Source organism: Equus asinus, chromosome 27 (assembly GCF_041296235.1).
Source record: "Equus asinus isolate D_3611 breed Donkey chromosome 27, EquAss-T2T_v2, whole genome shotgun sequence".
Classification (NCBI taxonomy): domain Eukaryota; kingdom Metazoa; phylum Chordata; class Mammalia; order Perissodactyla; family Equidae; genus Equus; species Equus asinus.
Genome location: NC_091816.1, coordinates 12,497,198 through 12,522,385, shown reverse-complemented (window position 1 = coordinate 12,522,385; position 25,188 = coordinate 12,497,198). Strand labels below are relative to the sequence as shown.

Below are 25,188 nucleotides of genomic sequence, written 5' to 3'. Positions count from 1 at the left end.
CACTATGCCGCTGGGCTGGCCCCTGTTTTGAATTCTCTTAATTACACAGCTTACTTCACTACCCCCCATTTTCCAGCCATAAATTAATACACCATAGTGCCAGACTTATTTACAGTTAGCAATCTAGATAGTTAAGCTATATCTTGCTAACATTTTCTGGATAGGTACTCTTTGGTATTTTTCTGCTAGTAAATACACATTGATAGGTGTACCAGGCTACCATCTGCTTTGAGGTCATTAGCATGTTTATTAGGATCCTCAGTAGGGAGAATGAGTTACTAGCCCACTGTTAACCCTTTCCTTCCCAATGCATAAGAGTGGTGGAGTTTGTTCTATATGGAAAATTTGTTTGCTAAAGTAATCTTTTAAAATTTTCTTCCATTAATTATCAATATTTGCAGTTTCGGGGGTTTATGTTTGGAAAAATGAGCCATTAAAATAGATACTTGCCAAATTTATTGTTTAATTTCTTCAGAGTTATATTGCTGAATGTCAATAGGGATAACAGGCTATCCCTGAATGATAAGTAGTTGCTTTGGTTATTTCACATTAACCATGTTTCATCATAAGAGTCTTCAGGTGGATATTCAACACTGCTGCCCTTTTACTGTAAATTTGAGATAATAGGAACTAAGCTTGGGGCTTGAAAAATTTTATTAAGAATTTGAGGCTATTCAATTTCGTATGTTAACTCACCTGAAGGTATGGATCCATTCTACCACTAACAAAAAGAGTATGTCATGGTTCTCTTATTCATTGTGTTTTCTGTAACCATTCTTGAAGTTTGGTTTGCACTGAGAAGAGCACTTAAAGCTAGTAACAGAGTCTTAAAAAATATCCTCTATGAAACTCTTATTCTTAGGGAAGCTTGTTCACTTGCTGGGCCAAGAGTGTAATAAAAAAACCTTAATAGAGAAAAGCTGTTATCTGTCTCAAAATTCTTCTTCAAGTAGATTTGTGAACAAATCCCACTGTTTGCTGAGTGTACTTAGATCTTAGGACAGGTAATAAGAAAATTAAAGATGTTAAACATTTATAACAATTTATATACCCAAGGATTCTCATTGTTAATGAGATACAGATTATTCTTTGAAAGGATCAAAAACTGCTAGAACCTTAGAACTCAATTACACTGGCTTACTTATTTTAAAAAGAAGGAATGCTAAATGTATAGTTATTAGATCTAGAATGTTGTGTCTGTTTCCCTTTCTTTTACGATTCCTGCTCTGATAACCTATTCTTGTGCCTAGATGCCATAACTTACTTTAAGAATGTATGTTTAGTTCTTCAGACGTATCGACAGGCTCATCTCTGAGTTTTATTTCAAAGATTGTACTGTGTTTATTCACAAAGTAATTGTTTTTTTGGATTTTGCAACTAGAACCTTTTAAAGATGAATGAAAAAAAGTTGAAAACATCTCCACCGAAGCGGAGACTTCCTGAATGGATGTCTATGCCTAGTAAGAGATGTGCTGTAGAAGAAAGAAAGGTATGCAGTTCGTCAGTTATCCTTTCAAATGGGAAATCTAATGTAAATTTGACTGTAAAATGAGTCAATCCTCACTTCAGGTCGTTAGGTAAGTTAGAGCTGCTGTTGTGTGAATGACCCAGAATCTAGTCATTGAGTGGGTGAATGGGATTAAATTTTAATTTGGTTTACAAAATGAGAATTCTTACTCTGTGCTTTCCCTTTTTTATCTAGTTTGCGTGGTTGACCTTACTAGTTTGTTGCAATTCAGATAATAATTTAGAACAGTATTTACTTTGGTGAGTTTTTATAATTATTTTTAAGTCCTCATAGATTTAAGATCTACCAACCAGTCTTTAGCATTTTAAGGCAACATTATTACACCTAGAACACTAATATAATTACAGGAAAAAATTAATAAAATAAATGCTTTTATGAAAATAAGATTAGAAGCTTGCAAATAAACTTCTTAGGAAATAATTTAAAAATGGGTAGCTTTATCTTTGTAAATTGTCCTTATGACTCCGTTAGTCTATAAAGCATTAGTTGATAAAACTTCGATTTATACTTCTAATGCTTCAGTGAACTTTATTATTTCAATGAACATGTTTTATTTAATGTGCACTTTCTTTGTGGCTTTTTGGAATTTTCTTTAACTTAAGGCATCTAGTCAGAAGAGTGTTTTTGAAGATGACCTTCCCTTCTTAGAATTCACTGGATCCATTGTGTACAGTTATGAAGCTAGTGATTGTTCTTTCCTATCAGAAGATATTAGGTAAGAGATTTGAATTTCCTGGTTTCATTTGAGTTTGCACCCTTTGAAGATAACCGTTACGGTAATATCTATAAGTGTATTGAGTTTTACAGTCGAGATGTATTCAGTAAAGAATTATTTCTACATGTAGAATATCAGTAAATTCTAATTCTACTTTTTAAATAAAAACTTGAAATCACTGAATTATGTTTGTAATGTACCTGTTTGTTCATTCATAAGCCTTTCTATTGCTTCAGCTAACTTTTTTAGATGTTATATATAGAATTACTGAACACATTATATTTCACCAATCTAGGAAAAAACCCGCAAGAATTATGCAACTTCAGGTTCCCCTTTATATTTCGTTAAAAATACCGACATAGTAATATTGAGTAATGGTTGCGATTGGCTCTGTTGCATTTAGTCAGCAATAACTATAGCAAATGATCCTTAAAAAGAACATCAAAGATGACTGCTAATATTTTTAAAAATTGCCTTGTTAACTTAGGACTCTGCAATAATGCAATCTAAGACTCTTGAAGCATTTTATAAGGAGAAGTAGTAGGGAATTCACTCAGATCTTCTTGGAAGTTGTTATACTTGTTCTTTTTTTTTTTAAACTGTTACACATTGGGTTAATAGAAGCAGAGATAAATAAGTTAAGCTACCTATTAATGATCTCCTGGTGAGATGTATTCTAGAAAGCATTCAGGGGTCCTCACTGCCGTTGTAGTTGTCTGGCCACTGTTGGGTCTCATTATATACATTTAAATTTTTCCTGCAGAGGAGGTGGGTTCTGTTATTTATGATTATTAACTCCACCATCTTACCTTTGACCATGCCATAGTATGTCATATCTGAAGGCAATAAGCATAAGTGGTTTGAAGAATGTAGTTTTGATGAATTCCGTGTGGTTTATGAAAGGCAGGCAGGTTTTTTTTCTATCTTCTCTGACCACTTTAAAGATTTTGGCTATCGCCAGTTTTCAACGATTTGATTATGATATGCCTTTGTGTAGTGTGGTTTGTGTTTATCCTGCTTGGGGCTTCACTGAGCTTTTTGGATCTGTGGGTTTATAGTCTCATCAAATTTAAAAAATATCTTCAAATTTTTTTCTCTCATTCTGTTACTCTTTTCTCCTGGCACACTCAGTACACACGTAAGTTAGATTGCTTAATGACTGTGTCATTGGTCGTGAGGCTCACTTTCGTTTGGGTCTTCTTGTTTTTCTTTCATTCTTTTTTCTCTCTGCTTCAGTTTGAATAGTTTGTTTTGCTGTGTCTGTAAGTTCACTTTTTTTTTCTTCTGTAGTGTCTGATCCGCTGTTACCCCATCCTATGAATTTTTAATTTTATTGTATTTTTTACCTCTAGAAGTTCCATTTGTTTCTCTTTAAAAATATCTTCCTTTTGGCTCTTATCGTATTCATATTTTCTTTTAAGTCTTTGAACATATTCAGCATGTTTATAATAGCTGTTTTAATGTCTTTGTCTTACTTCCATTATTCTAGTTATTTTTTCTATTAATTGAGTTTTGTCCTGGTTATGGGTCACATGTTCCTGTTTTTTCTTAGCTGGCTGTTTCTGATTGGACATTGTGCTTTTACCTTGTTGAATGTTAGATTTTGTTGTCTTCCTACCGAGAAAGGAGCATTGCTCTGTCGGGCAGTTAAGTTACCTAAGATCAGCTCTACAGTTTGACGCTTATTTTGCTGACTGCCCCAGGTGATCCGCAAAAATCTCTACTCTGACTTTTCAGAACTTTACTGCCCCTTACTTTGTGTAGGCCCTAGGACTTGTTCAGCTTATGGTTCCCTCGTTGTTCTTTGTCCGGCCTCATAGGTTCACTCAGTGCTTGCATGTCCTTTCTTGCCTGCCTCCCTCCTCTCCAGAACTCTACCCACAACTTTTGCCTCAGCCTCTCTGGCTTGAACCCTGTCTCCCCAGCTCAGCGCTCTACTTTGGGTTCTGCTCCCTGTTCTGCTGTCTGGGGAGTGTTCCAGGCAGAAAGCTGGGGCAGCAGTGAGGCTCTTCTTTGTTTCCCTTCCCTCAGAGAGCATAGGTCTGTACTGCCTGTTGTCCAGTGTCTGGAACTTTATATATTTTGTCCACTTTTCTATTTGTTCATGGAGGAAATGTATCTCTGATCACTATTAATCCGTCTTGGCCCAAAGTAGAAGTTGAGTTTTAAAAAATTTTTAAAACACATTTTTAATTTTTAAAAATTGTGAAATAGGCAAATAAAAACAATAATAATGTATGTAACAAGCACCCGTATTCCTCCCACCTAGCTTTATTAAATCTTAATATTCATTTTCTTCAAAGCTTTATTAAGAAATGAAACAGTAAAATACAGCTGAAGCCCCGTCTGCCCTTTCTGATTCTCCCTCTGCAGCTCTGTCAGATGACTTCTATCATGAGTGCAGTGTTTAGCATTCCCTCACCTGTTTTCTATAATATTCATAATTTTATATCCCAAAATACATACCATTATTTTGCTGATTTAAAAACTTTAAAAAATGCTATCAAACTATGTGTGTATTCTGCCACTTGTCTTTTTCACTCAATATTTTATGTTTTTGAGAATTTTTCTTTTTGGTATATGTAGTTCTCGTTTAACCTTTATATAATATTCCATTGTTTCAATATACCACAATTTATCCATTCTTTTGTTGATGGAAATACAGTTTGTTTCCATTTTTGCCAGTAGGAATGGTGTTGCAGTGACCATTCTTAAGCATTTCTGCCTGGTTGTGCACATATGAGAGTTTGACGTATTTGTGAGAAAAGCGCTCCAGGTTGTAGTGTTTGTACCCCTTCAGCCAGATATTGTCAGAGCTATCTCCAAGAGGGTTTTACCACCTTAAACATTCACCACTATGTGAGTGGTCCCAGTGGTAGATATTCTTCTCCACACTTGATGTTGTGAGGCTTGAATTTTTGCTGGTCAGATAGGTATGAAGTTGTATAAATTTAATTTCCACTTTTCTGATTTCTAGTGAGATTTCGTGTCTTTCCATATTTATTTGGATTTATTGACCATATAGATTTCCTTTTGGGAATTGCCTGTTTATATGTTATGTTATTTTTCTCCATTTTTTCACTCAATTGTCTTTCTTATGATTTTTCAAGGAATTTTTAATATTTTCTGTCTATTCGTTATGAGTTATATGTATCATAGATATCTTCTACCACCTATGGCTTCTCTTAACTTTTTGAATGATGTCGTTAGGTATGCAGAAGTTAAAATTTTAATGTAATTAATTTGTACTATTCCCCCCCCCTTTAGCTTGAGTCTGTCTGATGGAGATGTGGTGGGATTTGACATGGAATGGCCACCAATATATAATAAACAGAAACTGGGCAGAGTTGCACTAATTCAGTTGTGTGTGTCAGAGAGCAAATGTTACTTGTTTCATATTTCTTCAATGTCAGGTTTGTATCTCTTTTCTTTGTTCCATTTTTATATGGTAGAGAATTGTATTATGTCAACTTTATCCCTATAAAATTAATCTCTTGAATTAGCTAGCACTTCTCTCATCACCTTCCGTTTGTTTAAGTATTTATGTTATGCCTGATTCACTCATATCCCTGTTTTATTTAATTTTCACAACATCTCTGTCAGGCATTGATATTCATCCTGTGTTAGAGAGTAAAGAACTGAAGTTTAGAGAGGCAAAAAGACCAGGAATGTACCGTTAGTGTTAGGAGAGGTGACATTCAAACTACTTGTTTTTCTTGTCATTTATCAGTCGGGTCTTTTGCTTTAGGGAAGAAAAGAAATACTCAAGGTGAGTGTGTTTCTGACTTTAAACTTAATATAAACATAAATTTAAATATAAACATAGAATATATAGGAAGTAGAAATAAATCCATCATACTTGATAGGACCTATGGAAATAATAATAAAATGTTATAGTTTTTCCTCAGGGATTAAAAATGTTGCTTGAAAACAAAGCAATTAAAAAAGTAGGTGTAGGAATTGAAGGGGATCAGTGGAAACTTCTACGTGACTTTGACATCAAATTGAAGAGTTTTGTGGAGCTGACAGATGTTGCAAATGAAAAGGTAAATGTGGTACATATATTATTTTCATAAACAAGGTAAATTTGTGCTTCACAGAATGTTGCTTCTATGTGAATGTTAGATTTTTTGAAAAAAGAATTTAAGCTGTATAATGTTTTTGTGACAATAGAGAATTCCCAAATGAGTGTTCCATGATGAAAACCTTCAGTTCTAATCCATTGCCTTAGCAAATAATTTCTTTAAGCAAGCAGCCCCCCCATATTTAGTACTATTTCACTTTATTTCATATATTTGCAAATTTAAATATTGTATTTTAAGTTTATCTCTTTCATCCATTTATATCAATACTTTTCTTTTTAAGGGAGAGCCTAGTGCCGCCCCTGTGGTAAGATGCTCTTAGTGGAAATTTGACCATCAATTCCATTGCCTATGTTTCACGTATTTTATTAATGTAGTCATTAAGTTAAATTCTCATGTTTAGCCAAGTATTCTTTGGCTGGGAAGTAGAAAGCCTACCAAACTATTCAACTTTTTTCCATGAATAATACTTTCCAAGAATTTTAGTACCTACATTGGGGAAATTCCAGAATTAAAAATTTTCTTTTAATTTTAATTTTTTTATTGAGCTAACATTGGTTTATGAAATTATTTAGGTTTCATGTGTACGACATCATAATTCAACTTCTCTATATACTACAGCGTGCTCACCACCAAAATCTGGTTTCCATTCATCACCATACAGTTGGCCCCCTTTACCCATTTTGCCCTCTCCCCACCTTCTTCCCCTCTGATATCTTCTAATCTGTCCTCTGTATCTGTGTGTTTGTTTTTGTTTTGTCATGTTTTTTTTTATCTTGCACATGAGTGAAATTGTACAGTATTTGTCTTTCTCCATCCAACTCATTACACTTAGCATAATACCCTCAAGGTCCATCCATGTTGTGGCAAATGGCAAGATTCCATCTTTTTTTTGTGGCTGAGTAGTATTCCATGTATATGTACACCACAACATCTTGATCTCAGAATTAACTTCTTATAATGTGTACTGCAAATGAGGTTTTTAGTGACTGGAAGTTTATTAAGGACTGTCTCTGCCTTGTATTTTGGTATAACATTTCCAGCTTTACTTTGCATGGTCATTTGGTGATATTTAGGAATATCTGAAAATAGAAGGAAATGATTTTTGCTATGTTGATTTTTCATTACTTCCAGCTGAAATGTGCAGAGATCTGGAGCCTCAATGGTTTGGTTAAACACCTCTTCGGTAAACAGCTTCTGAAAGACAAGTCTGTCCGCTGTAGTGATTGGAATAATTTTCCTCTCACTGAGGATCAGAAACTGTATGCAGCCACGGATGCTTATGTATGTACCAGAGATCTTTAGACTATGATGTATTTTTTAAACCTTATAATAAATTACTTTAGAAAAATTTTATTGTGGTAGTGGCACAAACTCAACTAAAATATTTTAAATCAGTTTGACGTTAAGAATGCTTACGGAGACATTTATTGAAATTGTTAATTCTCAATATTAATTAGGAAGTACCAATCAGTAGATTGTTTGTTCAATGGTAGTTATTTTTATTGTCATGAAGCCAAAATAATGTCCAATTTGTATGTACAAAATGTGAGTTCTCTGAAAACATGAAAGGCTAATAAGCCCAGACTGAGCAAGCACAAATGGTATTGATGATATTTATGATTTATAAGCAACTTCAGAATAAAAATAATTACAAGGCAGTTTCTATATTGAAGCTGGCCTTATTTCTTATATTTATATTTAAATGTGGTAAAAATTTAGGAAAATTGCCTCCAAATTTAGCTTTCCACTGCTGTTAGTCAGATGTATTTTCATGTTTATAGTGAAATATGGGTTTATCTTTATATATAGCACTATTGGGTTTTTTCCCCCAAGAAATATGTTTTGTGTCCCAGTGGATTTATTTTTCCCTAATTCATATTCATACTTGCATTTGTAGATGAATTTCTTGTTTCCTTTTTTGCGTCTATTTTTAGGAATAGAAACTCCTTTTATTTATAAACATAAAAAAATGCAGTTTTGTCGGGAAATAGTATGATAATTTTCCTTTATGTTCTGTTTAAAGAAATCTTAAAACTTGTTGAGAACTAACATGAGTTCTGTAGCAGTTTTATCCATTAAAAATTAGTGTGACTTGATTGTTTCTGTTAATAGTAAACCTAGAAGGAAGACTCTTTATACACTGACATTGTCAGCTGATTTCGTGAGATATGGGGAGTGGATATCTGTAGTCAAAACAGATTTCTCTTACTTGATTATATTTTCTTAGATTCCATTTGTAAGTTGTTTGGTTTGGATACCTGCTTATAATATTTGATGTTAAAAGTTGAAAACTTAAACTTTTATTTTAAGGCATAGATCATTTACTTTCTCTATTCTTGTAATTGGCGTGGTGAGTAAATGAAGACATTTAGATCTTTGTATAACATAATAGGTTGAATTCAGCTTTTTGGGTGCTTTGGGATTCATTGAGTTTTTGTAAAGATGGGACGTAGAGTTTTATTTTTGTTATCTTTAATATACTCTTCATTTTTCTGTTTTTCTATAGGCTGGTTTCATTATTTACCAAAAATTAGAAATTTTGGGTGATGCTGTGCAAATGTTTGCTATAAATAGAGGTATGTTATGATCTAAAAGTAAAATTTGAATTTGCTCTTTTGTGAGGTTCATCTCCCAAAAGACAGTATTCACACATGTGCGAAGTCTTTAGTACTGTTACAACTTCTTGAGTGTCTGGGCAGTTTTGACATTAGTGTAAGATCGATTTGGCCAAAGCTTAGGGTTTCAGGCATGTAACTTTTGGCGAAGCAAGACTTACTGCTTTTATTTTGTAGCTTCGCTGTTCATTAGGCTTCTAGAGTTGGGTCTTTGTGGCTTTGATAACATCAATGATACAGCCAACTGTCCCCCTGTCTGGAGATTATACATCCTTGCTACAAAAATTTAAAGTATGTAAGATTCTTTATAGTACCCTGGTTTAAATTTCTAAATTTTCTCCAGGGTAGGGTAACTCTGCTGTTTTTCTCCAAAAACGATGACCACTTCATTCATCTTCAGTGCCTTTCTAAGATATCTTGATAGATTAGTGGTAGCAGACCTACATAGTAGAGTGGAAGAACAGAGGCTTTTGTGTCACATAGACCAGTGGTGGAATCCCAGCTCTGTGACCTGGAATTTACCTGTTTGCCCATGTTTGCAATGTGGGTGATAGCATAATATCTATTTAATAGAATAGTCATGAGCACGAAAAAGGACACAATATTCAAAGCACCTATATTGGTCTGTATAGAGTTGTTATTACTATTCTTATAGCTTCCTTTTGGAGATTTTAAATAATTGTGTTTGTTAAGATGTTAATTAAATTAGGTGATTTTGCTAAATAAACTTAAAAATATGGATGACTTCCTCATATAAAATTATATAATATCCTTTATAATTGTCATTGAGAAGGGATCCATATGCTGTCTGGTGTACTACCCTCCTTTATATTTTAAGGTAGAAGATTTCTTATACTTCTTTCTCTCCCTGGAAAGCCACTTCTAATGAGTGCCTGCTCACTCCCTGTAGCCAAAGGTGCCGTGACTAGAAATTATCCTGAGTAACTGAGGGAAATGATATGTTTTTGAAGCTGACCTACAGAACATTATAAGAACTTGTTTAACTCACATTAGAATTAAATTCAAAAGAGGAGATTCATGATTTTCTGATTTTGTAGTTTGCAGAATTGCTTGTAGGTTACTCCTGCAATTTTGTCTGATTAAAATGCTTCCGATGAATATTTAAGGTATTTCTCACTGAAGTAACATATATTTATAAGTCAGTACTGAAGTCATGGTGTCTGTGTACCTGTCACTGCAATACTACATTCTTTGATCCTCACTTTTATCCTCTGCTACATTGTCTGTGTAAGTATATTGTGCTATCCGAAGAGAAGTAACTTGACTAGGATCCCAGGGAATTTTAACTAAGATTACCATTCCTTTTTTTCTCTCCCTCCCTAACTTCCTTCCCTTTATTAAGCCAGAGGATTCAGCCTCCCCTTTCTTGAATTTCTCTGGTGGATACCCAGGTGATATTTTCAAATGACCACTTTTGATTTGCATTGTAAGAATGTGTTTTTTTTCTTCCTATTAAGGGATAAAAGTAGATTAGAACATCAGAAAATAAAAGAATATTTGCACATTGTTTCTCACTGTTAAAATATTAGGTAGCTAATAAGCACTAAATGATATAGTAGTTAAATATGTATTTATTCACTTATTAAATGTTGTTGAGTGCTTTACAGTTTGAGAATACAGTACTAAACAAGACAGACATAATCTGTGTCCTTGGAGAGAAACCTACAGTTTTATGGGATATAGATGAACAAAAAAGGCAGCTGCAAGGTAGGGAGATGAGTGTTACGATGTGAGAGAACAAGATGCTTCTGTTGGCACATAGGAGAGACATCTAACACACACTTCTCGCTATTAGAGAATATTTTCTGGAGAAACTGATGTTTAAGGCAAGACCTGACATATGAGCAGGAGTTAGCTAGCTGAAGAATACAGGGAAAGTGTCGTAGGCGCAAGAAATAGACGTGCAGAGTTTCAGAGGTAAGCGAAATCATGGTATCAATAGACTATTGAAAGTAGTTCAGTTTGGTGAACTATTGAAGATGACAGGGTGAGGCATGAAGGAGAAGCGGAAAAAGGAAAGCAGATAGGGCCGTGTTAAGGGTTTACCTTACCTCCTCAGAGCTGTTGAGTGTTTTAAACACAAGGGTGACATGAATTACATTAAAAATAATAATAATAACTTGGGCTGTAGAGCAGAAGATGGATGGTAGGAGGCAAGGATCACAGTAGGAAGACCTGTTAGGAGGTTGTGCCAGTAATTCAAGTGAGAGATGGTGGTGACCTTGCTTGGTTGGTTGTATTGAGGATGGAGAGAAGTGGATAGATTCAAAATACATTTAACAGAGCAGTAGAATTTGATGTGATGATGAGAGCCATGCGTGAAAGATCATTCCTGTGTTGTTGGCGTGAGCAGCAGGGATGAAAAACATTGAAGAGGAGCAGCAAGATTTGGAGATAAGGAGTCATGCAGTTGACTTTAGATATGTTAAAGGAAGGCAGCCTGTGAGATCGCAAAGTGGAGGTGGCCAGTGGGCACTGAGATTTACAGCCTGTAACTCAGTTGACAGTGTGAATTAAAGAATTGGGAGTTAGAGATAAAGAATTGGGGCTTAGAATCTTGAGGAACTCGTAGTATTTAATGTTTGCATAGAGGAGGGGACACCAGAGGAGTTGCCATAGGCATAGAAGGAAATTAGGAGGTGTGGTTTGCAGAAGGCGAAGTGAAGAAGATGTTTTAAGTAGGAGGATGTTATCAACTGTTTTAAATTCTGCTGAGAGTTTGAGAAACTGAGGACTTACAATTAATCATTGGATTTGGCAGTGAGGCAATCATCTATAACTCTCCACTACAGCAAAAGTGTACTGGGTGACAAAAGGGTGTTTCGAGGAGAGAGTGGTCATTTGGAGTGTGTGCTATAAAACAGAAAAGGGTCCATTGGCTTCAGTAACATGAAGGTGCTATAACCATAGCAAGAGTGGAGTAGTGGAATGATGTGGGTGGAAATCATATTAACATGAATAGAGGACTAAGTTAGAGCTAAGGAATGTGAGAAAGCATGTGTAAACAACTTTTTTTAGAAGCTTGGTTTGGAAAGGGAATATTCATTTATTCATACAACATATTTGTTGAGTGTTTATTATGATCAGGCACTGTTCCAGTTGCTGGGGAAAATGCACTAAACAAAACAGACCAAGCCTCTTCACTTCAGTTGACTGAAGTGAGGGAATGAGCCCTGCGGACATCCGAGGGGAGAACCCAGCCGGCACAGGGGAAGGAAAGAGCAGAGCCTCTGAGGGTGGCTGCCTGCCTTGTCTGAGGGACACGAGTAGAACTGAAGTGAAATGAGTAAGGGCGAAAGTAGTAGGAAAATGAAACTAAAAAGGTAGCTTGGGCCAGATCGTTTAGGGCCTTATAGGCTGTGATTCTGACTTAATATTTTAGTAACTAAAATAAATACAATGATGAGTGATGGGAAGCGTTTACAGGATTTGGAACAGGAGAATGACAGGATTAAATTTTTATTTTACGAGGATTTTTCTGGCTGCTATCGGAGGGCGGGTGTTGAGGCAGGCAAGTCAGTTAGGAGACTCTTGCAGTCTCCAGGCAAGAGATGGTAACTGTTCAGACTAGGCTGGTAGCAATAGAGGAGGTGAGAAGTGGCAGACTGTGTATATATTTTCAAGGTATATATTGTGAAAGATTTGCGAGTGAATTCTCCATAGGGGGTAACAACCAAGATAATTTGGTTGGATCAGCTGAGTGAATGGAAAGGCCAGTTACATTGGAAGAATTATGGGAAGAGCAGGTTTTGGTGAGAAAAATCTAGATTTCAGTTTTAGACATACTAAATTTTAGATGGTTGTCGATATTTAAGAAGATCGATTAGTTGGGAATGTGATTCTGTAGTTTAGGGGAAAGGTAGAGGTTGAAAATATAACTGGGAATCGTCAGCATACAGACGGTAGTTAAAACAGTGAAACTGGATGAGATAAAATAAGGAGTGAATGGAGTACAGAAGAGAAGAGGCCCAATTACTGACATCAAGAGCACACCAGCAGTCAGGAAGATGAGGAGAGTGCAGCCGAGAGGACTGAGAAGGGGCAGTCATGATGGAGAAAATACAGGAGAAGTGGTGTTCTGAAGATAAGTGAAGAAAATATTTTAAGCAGGAGGAAGTTACCAACTATTTTAAATACCTCTGAGGGTTGGAGTGAGATGAGGGCTAGAATTAACAATTAGATTTGACAGTATGGAGGCCATTGGTAACCTTTCCAAAGCAGGTCTGCTGTTTTGGTGGGATGGAAGCTTACTTGGCATCAGTTTAGGAGAAAATGGGAGTAGAAAATTAAGACAGTGAGAATGGATACCTCTTTCAAGGAATTTTGCTGTAAATGAGAAGAGGGATATGAATACAGACTAATTAGCAGATTGGGGGTCGGAAAATGAGATAGTTCTCTTCTTCTTGTTTCTGTTTTCTTAGTGAAATAAAAGGTGAAGTTGTTCTCTGAGTGAAAGGAGGGACAAGCAGATGTTGGAGGCCTGGAGAGAAAGAAATAGCTGTGAAATAGTCATCTTGAGAGTGGGAAAGTGGGAAATGTAGAATAATTAACAGTGATTACTGAGGGTTCATTTGAGATCTGTGTCATGAATTTAAAGCAAAGTGAAGTGAGTCATTGAAGTTGTGTTTTATTTTCAGCTATATTCAACTGCTCGAGTGTAGGCATCAAGTTGGTAAAAAAGCTTGGTTTAATTAGAATGGGGGTTTTGTCAGGTAAGTCCCATGGAGAGAGGAAGGAGCAAAAGAGTTGAGAGTCCACAGAAGGGAATGATTACTACAATATGGGTGAGAAAAGAAAGTAAGACATGGTGGGGAGAGGGAGTGGGAAGGATAATGGGTAAGGAAAAGGTGGTGAGTCTGGATTTAGTTCTGAGAGTGTGCAAGAATTATATTGGGGCAAGCATGCTGATGTTCAGAGGGCGTAATGCCTACAATTGGAGTTTGGAAGAGTGGTGACTTTTGGCGATTATAAAGTCAAGGGTATGACTATGGGAATGGGTGGCTCAGGTCAGCTGAGGAGAATATTGTTGGAAATGGAGAGATCAAGGCACTGAAAAGGCCACACTTTTAGCTGGAGCATCTCTGTGAATGTTGAAATCACTAGGAGTTATCACAAGAGTAGTAGTGACGGGAAAGACAGTGAACTGGGTGCTAAAGCCTTCAATGAATGAAAGGATGTGATTTTTTTTTTTTATTAATGTTATGATAGATTACAACCTTGTGAGATTTCAGTTGTACATTTTTGTTAGTCATGTTGTGGGTACACCGAAAGGATGTGATTTTGAGATCACGGGATAACTGCAGCAATCAGGAATAACAGGTGGTGTAATCCTACGTTATATGCTTCAGAGGAGCTGGACTTTTTAAAGGACGAGAGGAGTGTTGATGAAGAGTAAGAAATTCTGAGCAGGGGAGGGGTTTGGGAAAGGAAGGCAGGTTTTGTGGTGTTGGTGGAGAATGGTGTACCAGACAGAATGAAGTTGAGAGTTTGGAAGGTGCTCACTGATTAGAAAGACTTGCATTTTATTTGGGTGATGACTGGCAATGAGGGCAATGAAGAATGGCTATTGGGTAGAGTTATGTTTAAGAAACTGTATTTAATAAGTAGCAGCCCACATGGTGTTGCATTGATTTCTGATTTTGAAATGGTGGCAGATGAGTTCAGAGTCTCATTTCTACTTTCTTTTCTGCCTAGGTTGATAACCACTGGGTTGTAATATGTATGAATGCACATCACTTGGAATTTACTCTAAAATTTAAATAGCGAAATTTGAAAGGGAAGTAAAGTGACTGAGGTGATTTGGGTATAGGATAAGGAAGTCTTTTTGTTGGAATTCATTTAAAGAAAGAAAATGAACATGTGAGCCCTAATGCTGTTTAAATAAATGGCTAAATAAATATTTCTGCTTTGTGGTTTGAAAACTAATATTGATTCTATTTTTCCAGAGGAGGAACTTCTTTTTGGTGACATGAGGAAACAGTTGACTTCAATCTCCGAGGAGATGATGGATCTGGCTAAGCGTCTTCCTGACACTTTCAGAAAGTTGGAAAATCCACAGAGGTTAAATCTTATCTGTTTTTATCGATTCTGTTGCTTCTTAGTGCATTTTCCTATATATGAAAAATTACTGTTTGTTAGGGTAGACTCAAATAAATTTGCTTGAATACGTGCACACAGACTGACATATAAATTTGAGAAATATCTTCCAGTTGTTAAATTGTGCATCAAACATTTTAAGACTTTTCTGTCTGCTCTATAGGATGTTTTATGAAACCCAGTAAAATAAAATTCATAAGTCCACATGAAGTAAAATATTTAAGATTCAAAGTTGTGTTTTTCTGTCTGTTTATGGGCATCTATCCTTTAATTATATTTATAGTTTGGTCACTTGAAATCTACAAATAAAAGCAACTTTTAGACATCAGTAGACAATTAGAACAAGAGGCATTCAGCTTTTAAAGATCTTTTTATAGCTAAAGCACTAGATAACTTGAGATATTTGGATTAATAGACGTTGGACTACTGGTGCTGTGTAATTACTTCTTCTAAAAGCAGGAATGCTCTTGAACAGAGAATGATTACGATGTGGTAATATAATTTTGAGGCAAAAATACTTTGTAGAAATGTGAAGCAGTTAGTTGAAATAGAATTCTGATTCTGACAAAATGTGATGTTACTGTATTCTTTTTTGGATGCAATTTGTGATACATTTTGATTGAGAGATTTCAAAATATGATAAAGAAATTTAGCTCTTTTTCAGAGTCATTTTTCCTCCTAGCCATTTCTTTTAGTAGTTTTTATGTAACTGAGAATTTCTGGAAGACAATGGGGAAGGGTTACCAGTAAAGCCATTTCCTATTCATTTTTACATTTTTCCCTTCATGAAAGAAGAAAAATCACCATTTATGTGATGTGTACATGCATTTCAGATCTTTGTTCTAGCAATTAAAGTATCTACTGAATGTAAATTGCATATGCTTAATGCTTTGCTTTGTAACACCAAAGCTAAATAGGTTTTCTTAAAATTTGAGAATAGGAAATACTAGATATATTTTTAGTAAAGATAAATCTTGTAAAGTTTTAGTGTCAAAACAACAACTAGTTAAATCTCTTATTTTAGATTCTTTGTAACAAGTCTACAGTAATACCTGACTTATCTAGATTACACTTCAGAACCAGAGGGGACCAAAAAGGCCTCTGAACAGCCAAAATATGTGCCGTCAGCATGAATTCAAGCTCAGTGAATTCCAGTGGAGTGCATGAGGCCACATTCAGAACATGTTTGCTTTTCATTTATAGATACAGTTTTACTAGCTTGGATATCCAGTTAAAATGAAAACCAGGTATGGATGAGGAATGGTATGCACATGACAACAGCTGGAAGTTACAGCTGGCAGTCTGTGGAGTGGACAAACTGTAAGAATTAGAACTAAGAACTCTTAAAATAGAGTGGTTTGTGGTTTGTTACTGCAGGGAACAGCTTTCTGCTTCAGTGGATCTGGAGGGTATTGAATTATACAGTATGACTTAGTCATTGATTTAAACTCAGTGCATATCTGTTGCATTGCCGTCATGTACTTGACATTCTGCTGGGTGCGGAGACTGTCTGCAGGCTACTAATATGCATAATAACAATCCTAAGAAAGAAGGAAAAGTACACTATGCCTTATTGAAGAAGGCAGGACGGCCTTTGATATTTGTTAGGGTAAATTGTTATCTTACATGAAACGTGTCATTTTCTGATGTTAGCACAGGATAAATGAGCCCTTGTAGTCTTGTCAGTCAATCTGTATGTCACTGTTGCTGTGTTTATATGTGGCAGCATTCCTCATGCATTTAACAAGTAAACTGTGTCACGTATCTGTTTCTACTAAAGTATTTTGGCATACCTTGGGGATATTGTGGGATCGGTTCTAGACTGTGGCAGTAAGGTATTATTGCAATAAAGTGAGTCCCATGAATTTTTTGGTTTCCCAGTGCACATAAAAGTTATGTTTACACTATTCTGTAGTCTGTTAAGTATGCAATAGCTTTATGTCTGTAAAACAAAGTGCATACCTTAATTAAAAAATACTTTATTGCTAAAAAAATGCTAACCATCATCTGCACCTTCAATGCATGGTAATCTTTTTGCTGGTGAAGGGACTTATGAAAAACATAGTATCTGTGAAGTACAGTAAAGTGAAGTGCAATAAAATGAGTTTTGCCTGTTGTTCTTATATTTGAATACCTGTGTGTAATGCTAAACATTCTTTATAAGATGTAAAAAATTTTAGAGTGTTAGAATTAGTGAGTTTTTAGGTTTTGAACTTAATTTTCCTTTTGATTTTGTTTGTGTTGATGTAGACTTTGTCATCTTAAGCTTGAATCCAACTTTGGAGTGCTGTTAATGGTGCTATTTTTACTATGGAAATAACTCATGAAACAACTCAGCATTTTTGATAGTTTATTTCCATGAATGATCAAATTTTTATTTGAATCATCAAAATATAAAACTTAAAAAGTCATGTCAGATTCTATTAACTATTGATTTTAATACAAAAATTAGAAGAGCTAAACAAAAGCATTAGTTAAATAGTAAAATGTCTCTTTGCTCTTCATATTCCCTTTTCTCCCTCTAATTTCCACTTTTATGAAGTAACTAAAAATTGCTTTAATAAGGCATCTAACCAACAAATAAGATAGTGTGCCTCATTTTACACTCCAGTGGTGGTTTTCCTTTGCAGTTAACCAGGTTTGGTTATAGTATAGCCATTTAAAATCACTAAGTCATATAAAGTACAAGCTGCATACTAGATATCTAATAGAATCACTGATTTAAAATAAATAACAGAAGTGCTCCAGGGACAAAGGTTGACTGAGAAAGGAAAGGAGGGAACTTTCTGGAGGGATTGTAATGTTCCATATTTTAATAAGGACTTTGGTTACGTGGGTGCATGCATGTACACTTAAGACTTGCAAATGTTATATTAGTAAATGTAATTAAGGAGTTGAGTTCATATTTATTCATATAGATTCATATACGTCTTTTCCATGTTTTCTTGCTTGTTATATTTGTCCACTGATGGGAAGATTGTTTTTCTATTCCAAAGAATATGTTTAGTTTTGAGGTTTTTGAAGATGCAAAATAGCATCATTTTTGAATTAAAACATAAATACTCTTATGTATTGGGACTGGTAATTGATCAGTAAATTGAAAAAGTTAGGTAAAACATGGGATCCTAAAAACGTTCTTTTGACTTAACATATTAATGTATATTTGGTTCCTAATCTTTTGATAACATAATGGCTTTTTCATGCATTATAGGCCTGCTGCTTGGAGTTCTGAGTGTTTCTTGTTTAAAGCACACCCGGAATATATCATCTACAATTTCTAGTTTCATTTTGTTTAAAATACAGGAGTGAAAACTTAAGACACTTGAAGCAATCTGAATGCAGAGTCCTAGGAGTTTTTCAGATTTTCCCTCCAAACTTTTATAGTTCTTTTGACTATAGTTAATCAGATAGAACTTTTTATTTAAAAAGGAAATTTGGAAAGTCCACGTGTTCAACTTAGAATCCAATGAAATAGTTTTTTTTTTTTTGGTGGTCATTTATCGTTGACTTGATTTACATTTAATTTGATTACCATAAAGAGTATAACTGGTATAAGCAGTTACTTTGGGACCAAACACTGCTAATGCTTAGTAAGCATACATGTCAACTGTTGAATGCAGAAGTGCCTTACTGTACTAGACAGGAGCTCACAAGCTATTCACATATGGGGGAATTAGGGAATGAAGAGCAGCTTTAATCCAATGTGTCCTTTAAGTGAAAGTCAGTTTAGAAAGCTTCTACTTGTTTAAAATGCATTAAAACTTGTCCTTATAGTTAATTAAAATTGTAATGCAATTAAAATTGAATTAGCCTCTCTTAAAATTTTTATAGGGTTTCTGTACTGTTGAAGGATATTTCAGAAAATCTCGATTCATTGAGGAAGATGATATTTGGTTCTACCGAGACCGAATTGAAGCCTAGCGGCAATTCTAACTTACTACCATTGGGAGACCCGACTGCTGGTGGAGTACTACAGAAACAAATTAGAGAACATAAAATTTTTACTGAAGTTAAAGATGAGACATGGGACACAACACTGGATAATTTCATTAAAAATGATGGAGAAAATGTACTTGGAAATGAAGTGAAAAGAAAAGACGATGAATTTGAAGATGAACTAGAAGCCAATAAGTTGAAAGAGGAAACAGAAAGAATTATGTCATTAGATATCACAGAATATGAACTCCAAATTTTGGAACAGCAGGCTCAGGAAAAAAATCTTAGTGATGTTACTTACAAATCTCCTGAGGTACTAAATCAAGAGAAAACAATTTCATTCACTATTAGGGGTTGGCAGATTTTTTTCTGTAAAGGGGCAGATAGTAAATATTTTAGGCTTTCAGACCACACAGTCTCTGTTGTAACTACTCAGTTCTGCCAATTTAGTGTGAAAACAACTATAGACAAATGTAAACAAATAAACCTGTCTACATTTCGTTAAAACTTTGTTTACAAAGACAAAAAGCAGGCTGGATTTGGCTTGTGACCCATAGTTTACTGCTCCTTACTTAGTATAATAAGCAGCATCGTATAGTCTTATAGTGGGAAGATTTTATAGTGTCAATACGTATTTGTTGTAATTTGCTATTTTAGCTTTTTTCTTGCTTTTTACATAACAGGTATCTCTGCTTTTTGTGGATTCCCGACATACCTTCTAGTGCTTACTCTCCCAAACCTGATTTTGGGGAGTATTTTTATTCCCTCATATGGGTTTTCTCTACTTGTTATTGTGAGAGGGTTTCTAATAAACTGATGTTTTTTGCTTGACTCTAACCTTTTCTGTCATCTGGAGAGTCACCAATCCATGTTTTTTTCTTAATAGATTATTGTTAAATATTCCATATTCTCAACTTCATGTTTAGATTTCTAATTATTATGTTCTGATTCAATTAAGTTGTGAAATTATGTTTTTCTCCTGGCTAAGTTATGCGTAGTTTTTGAAACAGTGAAGTTGTGTTAGAGGAATTATTGTGTTTCTTTTATTATAAAGACACATCATAAAAAGAGATATCATATAGCTGTATACTTTTATCACATAATTGTTGTTCATCAGTTAAAAAAATTACCTAGAGTGCCCATATTTGGTAGAATTTTATGCATTTTCTTTTGCAGTAACTTTTTAAAATTAGATTTGCAAGTCATTTATTAGGGTTATTTCCTCCTCAGTTTTCTAATGGCGCTCAAAGTCTCAGTGTTTAAAAAATTGTCTATGTTTGGTAACTGTGTTAGCAATCACTTCTATCAGTGTATAAATGCATTTTGTTTTAAAGTTGTTTTCAAACTATTCTCATACCAACCACTTCTAAGACAGATTCCCCTTTGGGGAAATATCTTTTGCTAACGTCTGCATTAGTCTTTAATTTTCTAGAAATTTCTCATTAGGTATACACTTTAGAATGATATGTTTCATATAATGATACAGAATTGTGATCAGGATTTCATGATCTGACTGATATCTTTTATCCCAATTCTTGCCAATTTTTATTCTGCAATAATTATTAGCATTTTTTTCCTTTAGTCATTAAAGACCCCATTTAAAAAGTAAAAGAATTTTTCTCTTGTATAAGACTTACAATCTTTTCTTAAGGCTTAGTTTTTGCAGGCTAATTAAGGCTATACTTCCTTTTCCTACTTTCAACGTAAACATTAGACATATTGGGGAATGCTTTTTCTGTATATGTTTTGTGGGTTTCTTTTGTGCAGGTTCCATGCTTTTGGACACTTGCTTCCTGGGGATTGCCAAATTATTGTTAAAGCTCCTTATATCCAAACATAAGCTATGTCTGAATAAATAAACTTTTGTGACACTGTTTTTCAAATACGTGTAATGCTATTTGTAAAATAGCAATTTATTTAAAGGTATTATTACAATCATAGTAGCTTTTGGTGATCTTTTTTTAAATCAGTGGATATAAAAGAACACCTGTTGTTGCTGGCTTTGTACAGAATTTTCCAACATTGCAAAGAAGTTGCTGTAGTCAAAAACTTTGGGAAACACAGTTTGACATTTTTTAACCATGGTTGAACTTGTCATTTTGTATTCTCATTTAGAGGGTGGGCTTTATTTCAAGTCTGTTTATCTTGTCTATCTTTCCAATTATATTTCTTTCTGTTTTTTTTTGGTTCTTTGTTTCTTTCTTTGTTTTTATGTTTATTTTTCCTTCTCTTTCTGCCTCCCTACTACCCTCTCTCCCTTTTTACCTACGTATCATATAAACATAAATATGTCTTATAAATTTATCTGCTAGAGAAGAAGAGGAAGTTGTCTAAAGATATCTAGTGTATAGGAACTTTATTTTGTAGAAAAGAGGATATGAAGTCAATTATATTGGAAATTAATGTTTGAAATACTTTTTTTTAAAGCATGTATCCTCCAAGGATAATGAAGAGGATGTATCTTATATAATTGAAAGTGATGAAGATTTAGAAATGGAGATGCTTAAGGTATGTTTAAAAGTATAGAAAATTACTTCCAGTTATTTCCAAAGGATATGTAATTAAGTAAAGTATTACCTAATTCTAAACTGGTCCCACCACAATGAGGTTGCTATCAATTATGTAACATTATATTTTTTCCAGTTCATATTTCTTTACAGCTTTATATGTCTATGAATAATATTTTAGTGATAGTATACTAATTTTTACATACTAGAAAGCATGCTACTATGTTTTCTCTGTTCCCTCTTAGGTCACTTTCTTTTCATCTTTTTCTGGAATGTGGGTAGTGATTCAGCTCTCCAGTATTGAAATAAGTTTCTCTTTCTTCCCATCTATGTATGTCCCCTTTTATTTGGAAGTTCTACTTTGATACATTCAATATTCATCTCTACTTTCTTTGGTTTTATTTACTATGGATATTTTATATTTATTATATATAATTTTCTAATGTTTTCAATGATTCCGTTTTCCCCAATTTTATTATATAAGTTGAAAATATTATTTTATAATTTATGTATTTTCTACCCCTTCACTCAACCTCCAGTTTCTTTTTTAGGTTTTGTGAACTAAGGATGGACAATAAGAAAGAAAAGCAAAAATTTAGCCAAATTAAATGAAAAATGAAGAAAAATACAGTAGTTCACTCTTATGCATACTTTTTATTCTTCATCTTTAGGTCAATGTGATTTTTGTTTTTTTGAAATGAGGTTAGGTTCCTGATTCTTTAGTTTTGAGACAGCGTAGTGAGTAGTGATTAGGAATGTGGATTCTGAATTTAGATGTGGGTTTGAATACCAGCTTCTCCATTTATTAGCTGTGTGATTTTGGGCAAGTTTCTTAGCCTTTGTAATACTCAGTTAACAGTTGTAATTATTATTTAAGGTGTTACTTGTGAAGAGCTTAGTATAGAGTCTGGAATTTTTAAGTGTCCAGTAAATATGAGCTAGCACTAATAACAGAACGTAAATACCAAATTATATTCCTTCATTGATTAACCATTTCTCTGAGGAGTACTGTTCAAGTAGTGCATTTGTAGGATACTTGTGTACTTCTACAAACTTATATATTGAACCTCTTAGAAGGCAATCTGGATGCCCATATGAAAGAACTTTATTTTCAAAATGCTTTTCTAAGTATGTTTGTTGACTTGAATAAAAAATCAGGAACAGAATCACGTTTTTCCCCTCTCCAGGCTTGAAATGAATACACTTTTTTTAAACCTTTAAAGTCAAATTTATTAAATGGAAGGTTTAATAAAAAGAGAAAATGACAACTGTGGTTTAGTAATTCTTCCTGTCACTTCTCAGTAAAAAATTTTGGAGGTGAAATAGTTTTGAAATATCCTAACACTCTTTAAATTGATCGTCTTCACTTAGAGGAGGAAATCAGATATTGTCAAAATAAAAACAAATAACTTTATTTCACATTTGTAATATTCCTTTCCTAAAGTTATTTGAATCTTTTTTTTTGTTGTTGTTTTGACGCTTCCAAAACCACATTTATTGTTTGTTTATGATTTAAACCTTATGCTTACTCAAAAAGGATGTGACTGACACTGACACGTGTTATAGAGAAACTCATTACAAAGGTAACATTAAAACCCACATTGGCCCTTTCAGAATTGAAAACATTGAAGTGTGATAAAGAAAAAATGTTTCAAGTTATCTAAAGTCAAAATTTATGATAACTTTCCCCAGAGACAGTTCATTATATGCTATTAATAAACACTGTTCATGCTGAAAGTATTCCATCTTTGACCTTGTGCCTTAGAAACCATTCTTGAGCTCATATTTAAACCGGAGCACACATGTTCTTTTGTGGTATTGCTTGCACATCTGCCAGCTTTGAACAAAATTGTAGGCTCTGTAAATAATACTCCTTTTGTGTTTGGTGAAAAAGATATGACACTGTTGATGGTTTTGCTTTTAAAATTTCTTTTAAACTTCCAGACTTTAGAAAACCTAAATAGTGTCACGGTAGATCCAATTCATTCAAAAGGCACAGAAATGGAAGGAAATCTGGATGTTCCTTTTGAAGATGAGGAAGATGAGAGTGAAGCTGTTGAAGAGGAAGAAGAAGATGATGAAGGTAAGCACTGTAATACGTTTGGAATGACTCACCTCTGATACTTACCACTGAATTTGATTTAGAGTCTAGTTTTTAAACCTTTGGGAGGTTAAGGATTTTGTGATATTGTTAATTAGGTCCTAAAAACTTGTTACTAAATTCCTCAGTATTTTGGTCTCCATAAAGCACAATCTTACTACTTATAAAGGAGAGTAATAGAAGTGTTGTGTCATTTGGTGAACATGGTGATGTGAAATTTTTCATCCTGAATTTTATATTTTGTTTGTTAAAATCATAAAAAAATCATTAATTATATTAAACGTTATTGTAAATGGTGTAGATACATAGTGTCTCTTCTTCAGGAGCTTATTACTTAAAACAGGTTGTACAGGAACAAATAGCAAAATGGACTAATTTTCATGCTGTGTATGCTAACCATAGTAAAGAATCCACTAAGTGAACCTTCTGTTATTTAAGTGTAAGTAATAGCATTAATTATAGCAAACTGTGGGGGTCTTCTCATAAAGCAGAACTCTCTCTAGAGCTGGATTTCATCAGTGTTACAAAGTGGAAAATTTTAAATATATTTTGTATGCGGAAGATATATGAAGATGTTAAAAAAAATTGTTTTTCCCTTTTTCTTGTATCAAATACGGACATGATATCTCCAAATCAATTTCATTTTCTATTTAGAGTTGTTAAAGCTGAGAAGTATAATAATGAATTTTCATTTGTTTAAAGATGAATTGTCTTAATTCTTTGCTTTGCTCTTTCTTGGCCACTTATGAACCCTTAAATCTGAGAAGAAAATGAAAATCAGTTAGGTAATTTTGACGTAACTTCTTTATTCTAGGCAGTTAGAATTTTGGTCAAAGATTTGGTGGAGTGGTAACTAAAATTAAGATTTCATTTTATCTGTGGATTTTATTTGTGACACTAATGTAATTTCTGATTACCATTTTTATAAGATTTGGATTGGTATATTGCTTTCCATGGTTGGGTCTAAACGTTAGTTTTTAGAAGGGTAGCAAATTCCAAAACATTGGTTTTTGACAGTGCCAGCAAAAGTGTGAACCACAACAAAGTTCTAATCCTTAGTATTAGCTGATAATCAAAGTATTAACTGGAGTCATGATTGGTACCCAGATGGCCAAATTAGTTGGATTTAAAAGGCAGAGAACAGTAACCTTTGGTATCTATCACTGTATTCTTTAAAAGAAGCCAGTGAAATAAAACTTTCCTTCCCTCTTACCTTGTGTGCTTCTATTTTAACATAATGCCCATTTTTTTTTTATCTTCAGACCGTTTGTTACCAGGACCTAATGCAGAGCAAGTGATTTGCCTCAAGACCTACTTTGGCCATTCCAGTTTTAAGCCGTGAGTATAATCTCAGTTAATTAAATTGCATATTTCCTATTTTATTGCAAAGGAAACAAGGCAAATAATCCATCCATTTAACAGTAACAGCCCAACTTCACTCTAGTTTATACATGCTGCACTGTATTTCCTGTGAGTGACTACAGAGTTATTTTGAAGTAATATTTATATAAAATTCATATCTGCAAGCTGTTCTTATAAGTCAAGAAAGTGGTTTTCCTTACTGTAGAGAATTCTGGGTAGAAA

At 34.2% G+C, this 25,188-nt stretch overlaps 1 protein-coding gene across 11 annotated transcripts in view; it reads left to right on the top strand.

Moving 5' to 3' along the window:
* Positions 1-25,188, top strand: part of WRN (WRN RecQ like helicase) — a 123,751-nt gene that overhangs the window by 24,754 nt on the left and 73,809 nt on the right. For 9 of the 11 annotated variants that reach the window (XR_006520832.2, XR_006520834.2, XM_070499634.1 and 6 more), the window contains 11 exons: positions 1,382-1,489; positions 2,131-2,243; positions 5,511-5,656; positions 6,141-6,289; positions 7,460-7,609; positions 8,835-8,904; positions 14,910-15,024; positions 18,892-19,309; positions 21,424-21,504; positions 23,448-23,586; positions 24,867-24,942. Coding sequence is in view for 9 of the 11 variants with exons in the window: in XM_070499634.1 (XP_070355735.1) it covers positions 1,394-1,489; positions 2,131-2,243; positions 5,511-5,656; positions 6,141-6,289; positions 7,460-7,609; positions 8,835-8,904; positions 14,910-15,024; positions 18,892-19,309; positions 21,424-21,504; positions 23,448-23,586; positions 24,867-24,942 (1,553 nt within the window). In the remaining 2 variants the exon portion in view is untranslated. Of the gene's footprint in view, positions 1-1,381; positions 1,490-1,702; positions 1,768-2,130; positions 2,244-5,510; positions 5,657-6,140; positions 6,290-7,459; positions 7,610-8,834; positions 8,905-14,909; positions 15,025-18,891; positions 19,310-21,423; positions 21,505-23,447; positions 23,587-24,866; positions 24,943-25,188 lie in introns of those variants that run through there. The other 2 variants (XM_070499637.1, XM_070499636.1) reach the window with 2 other exon arrangements.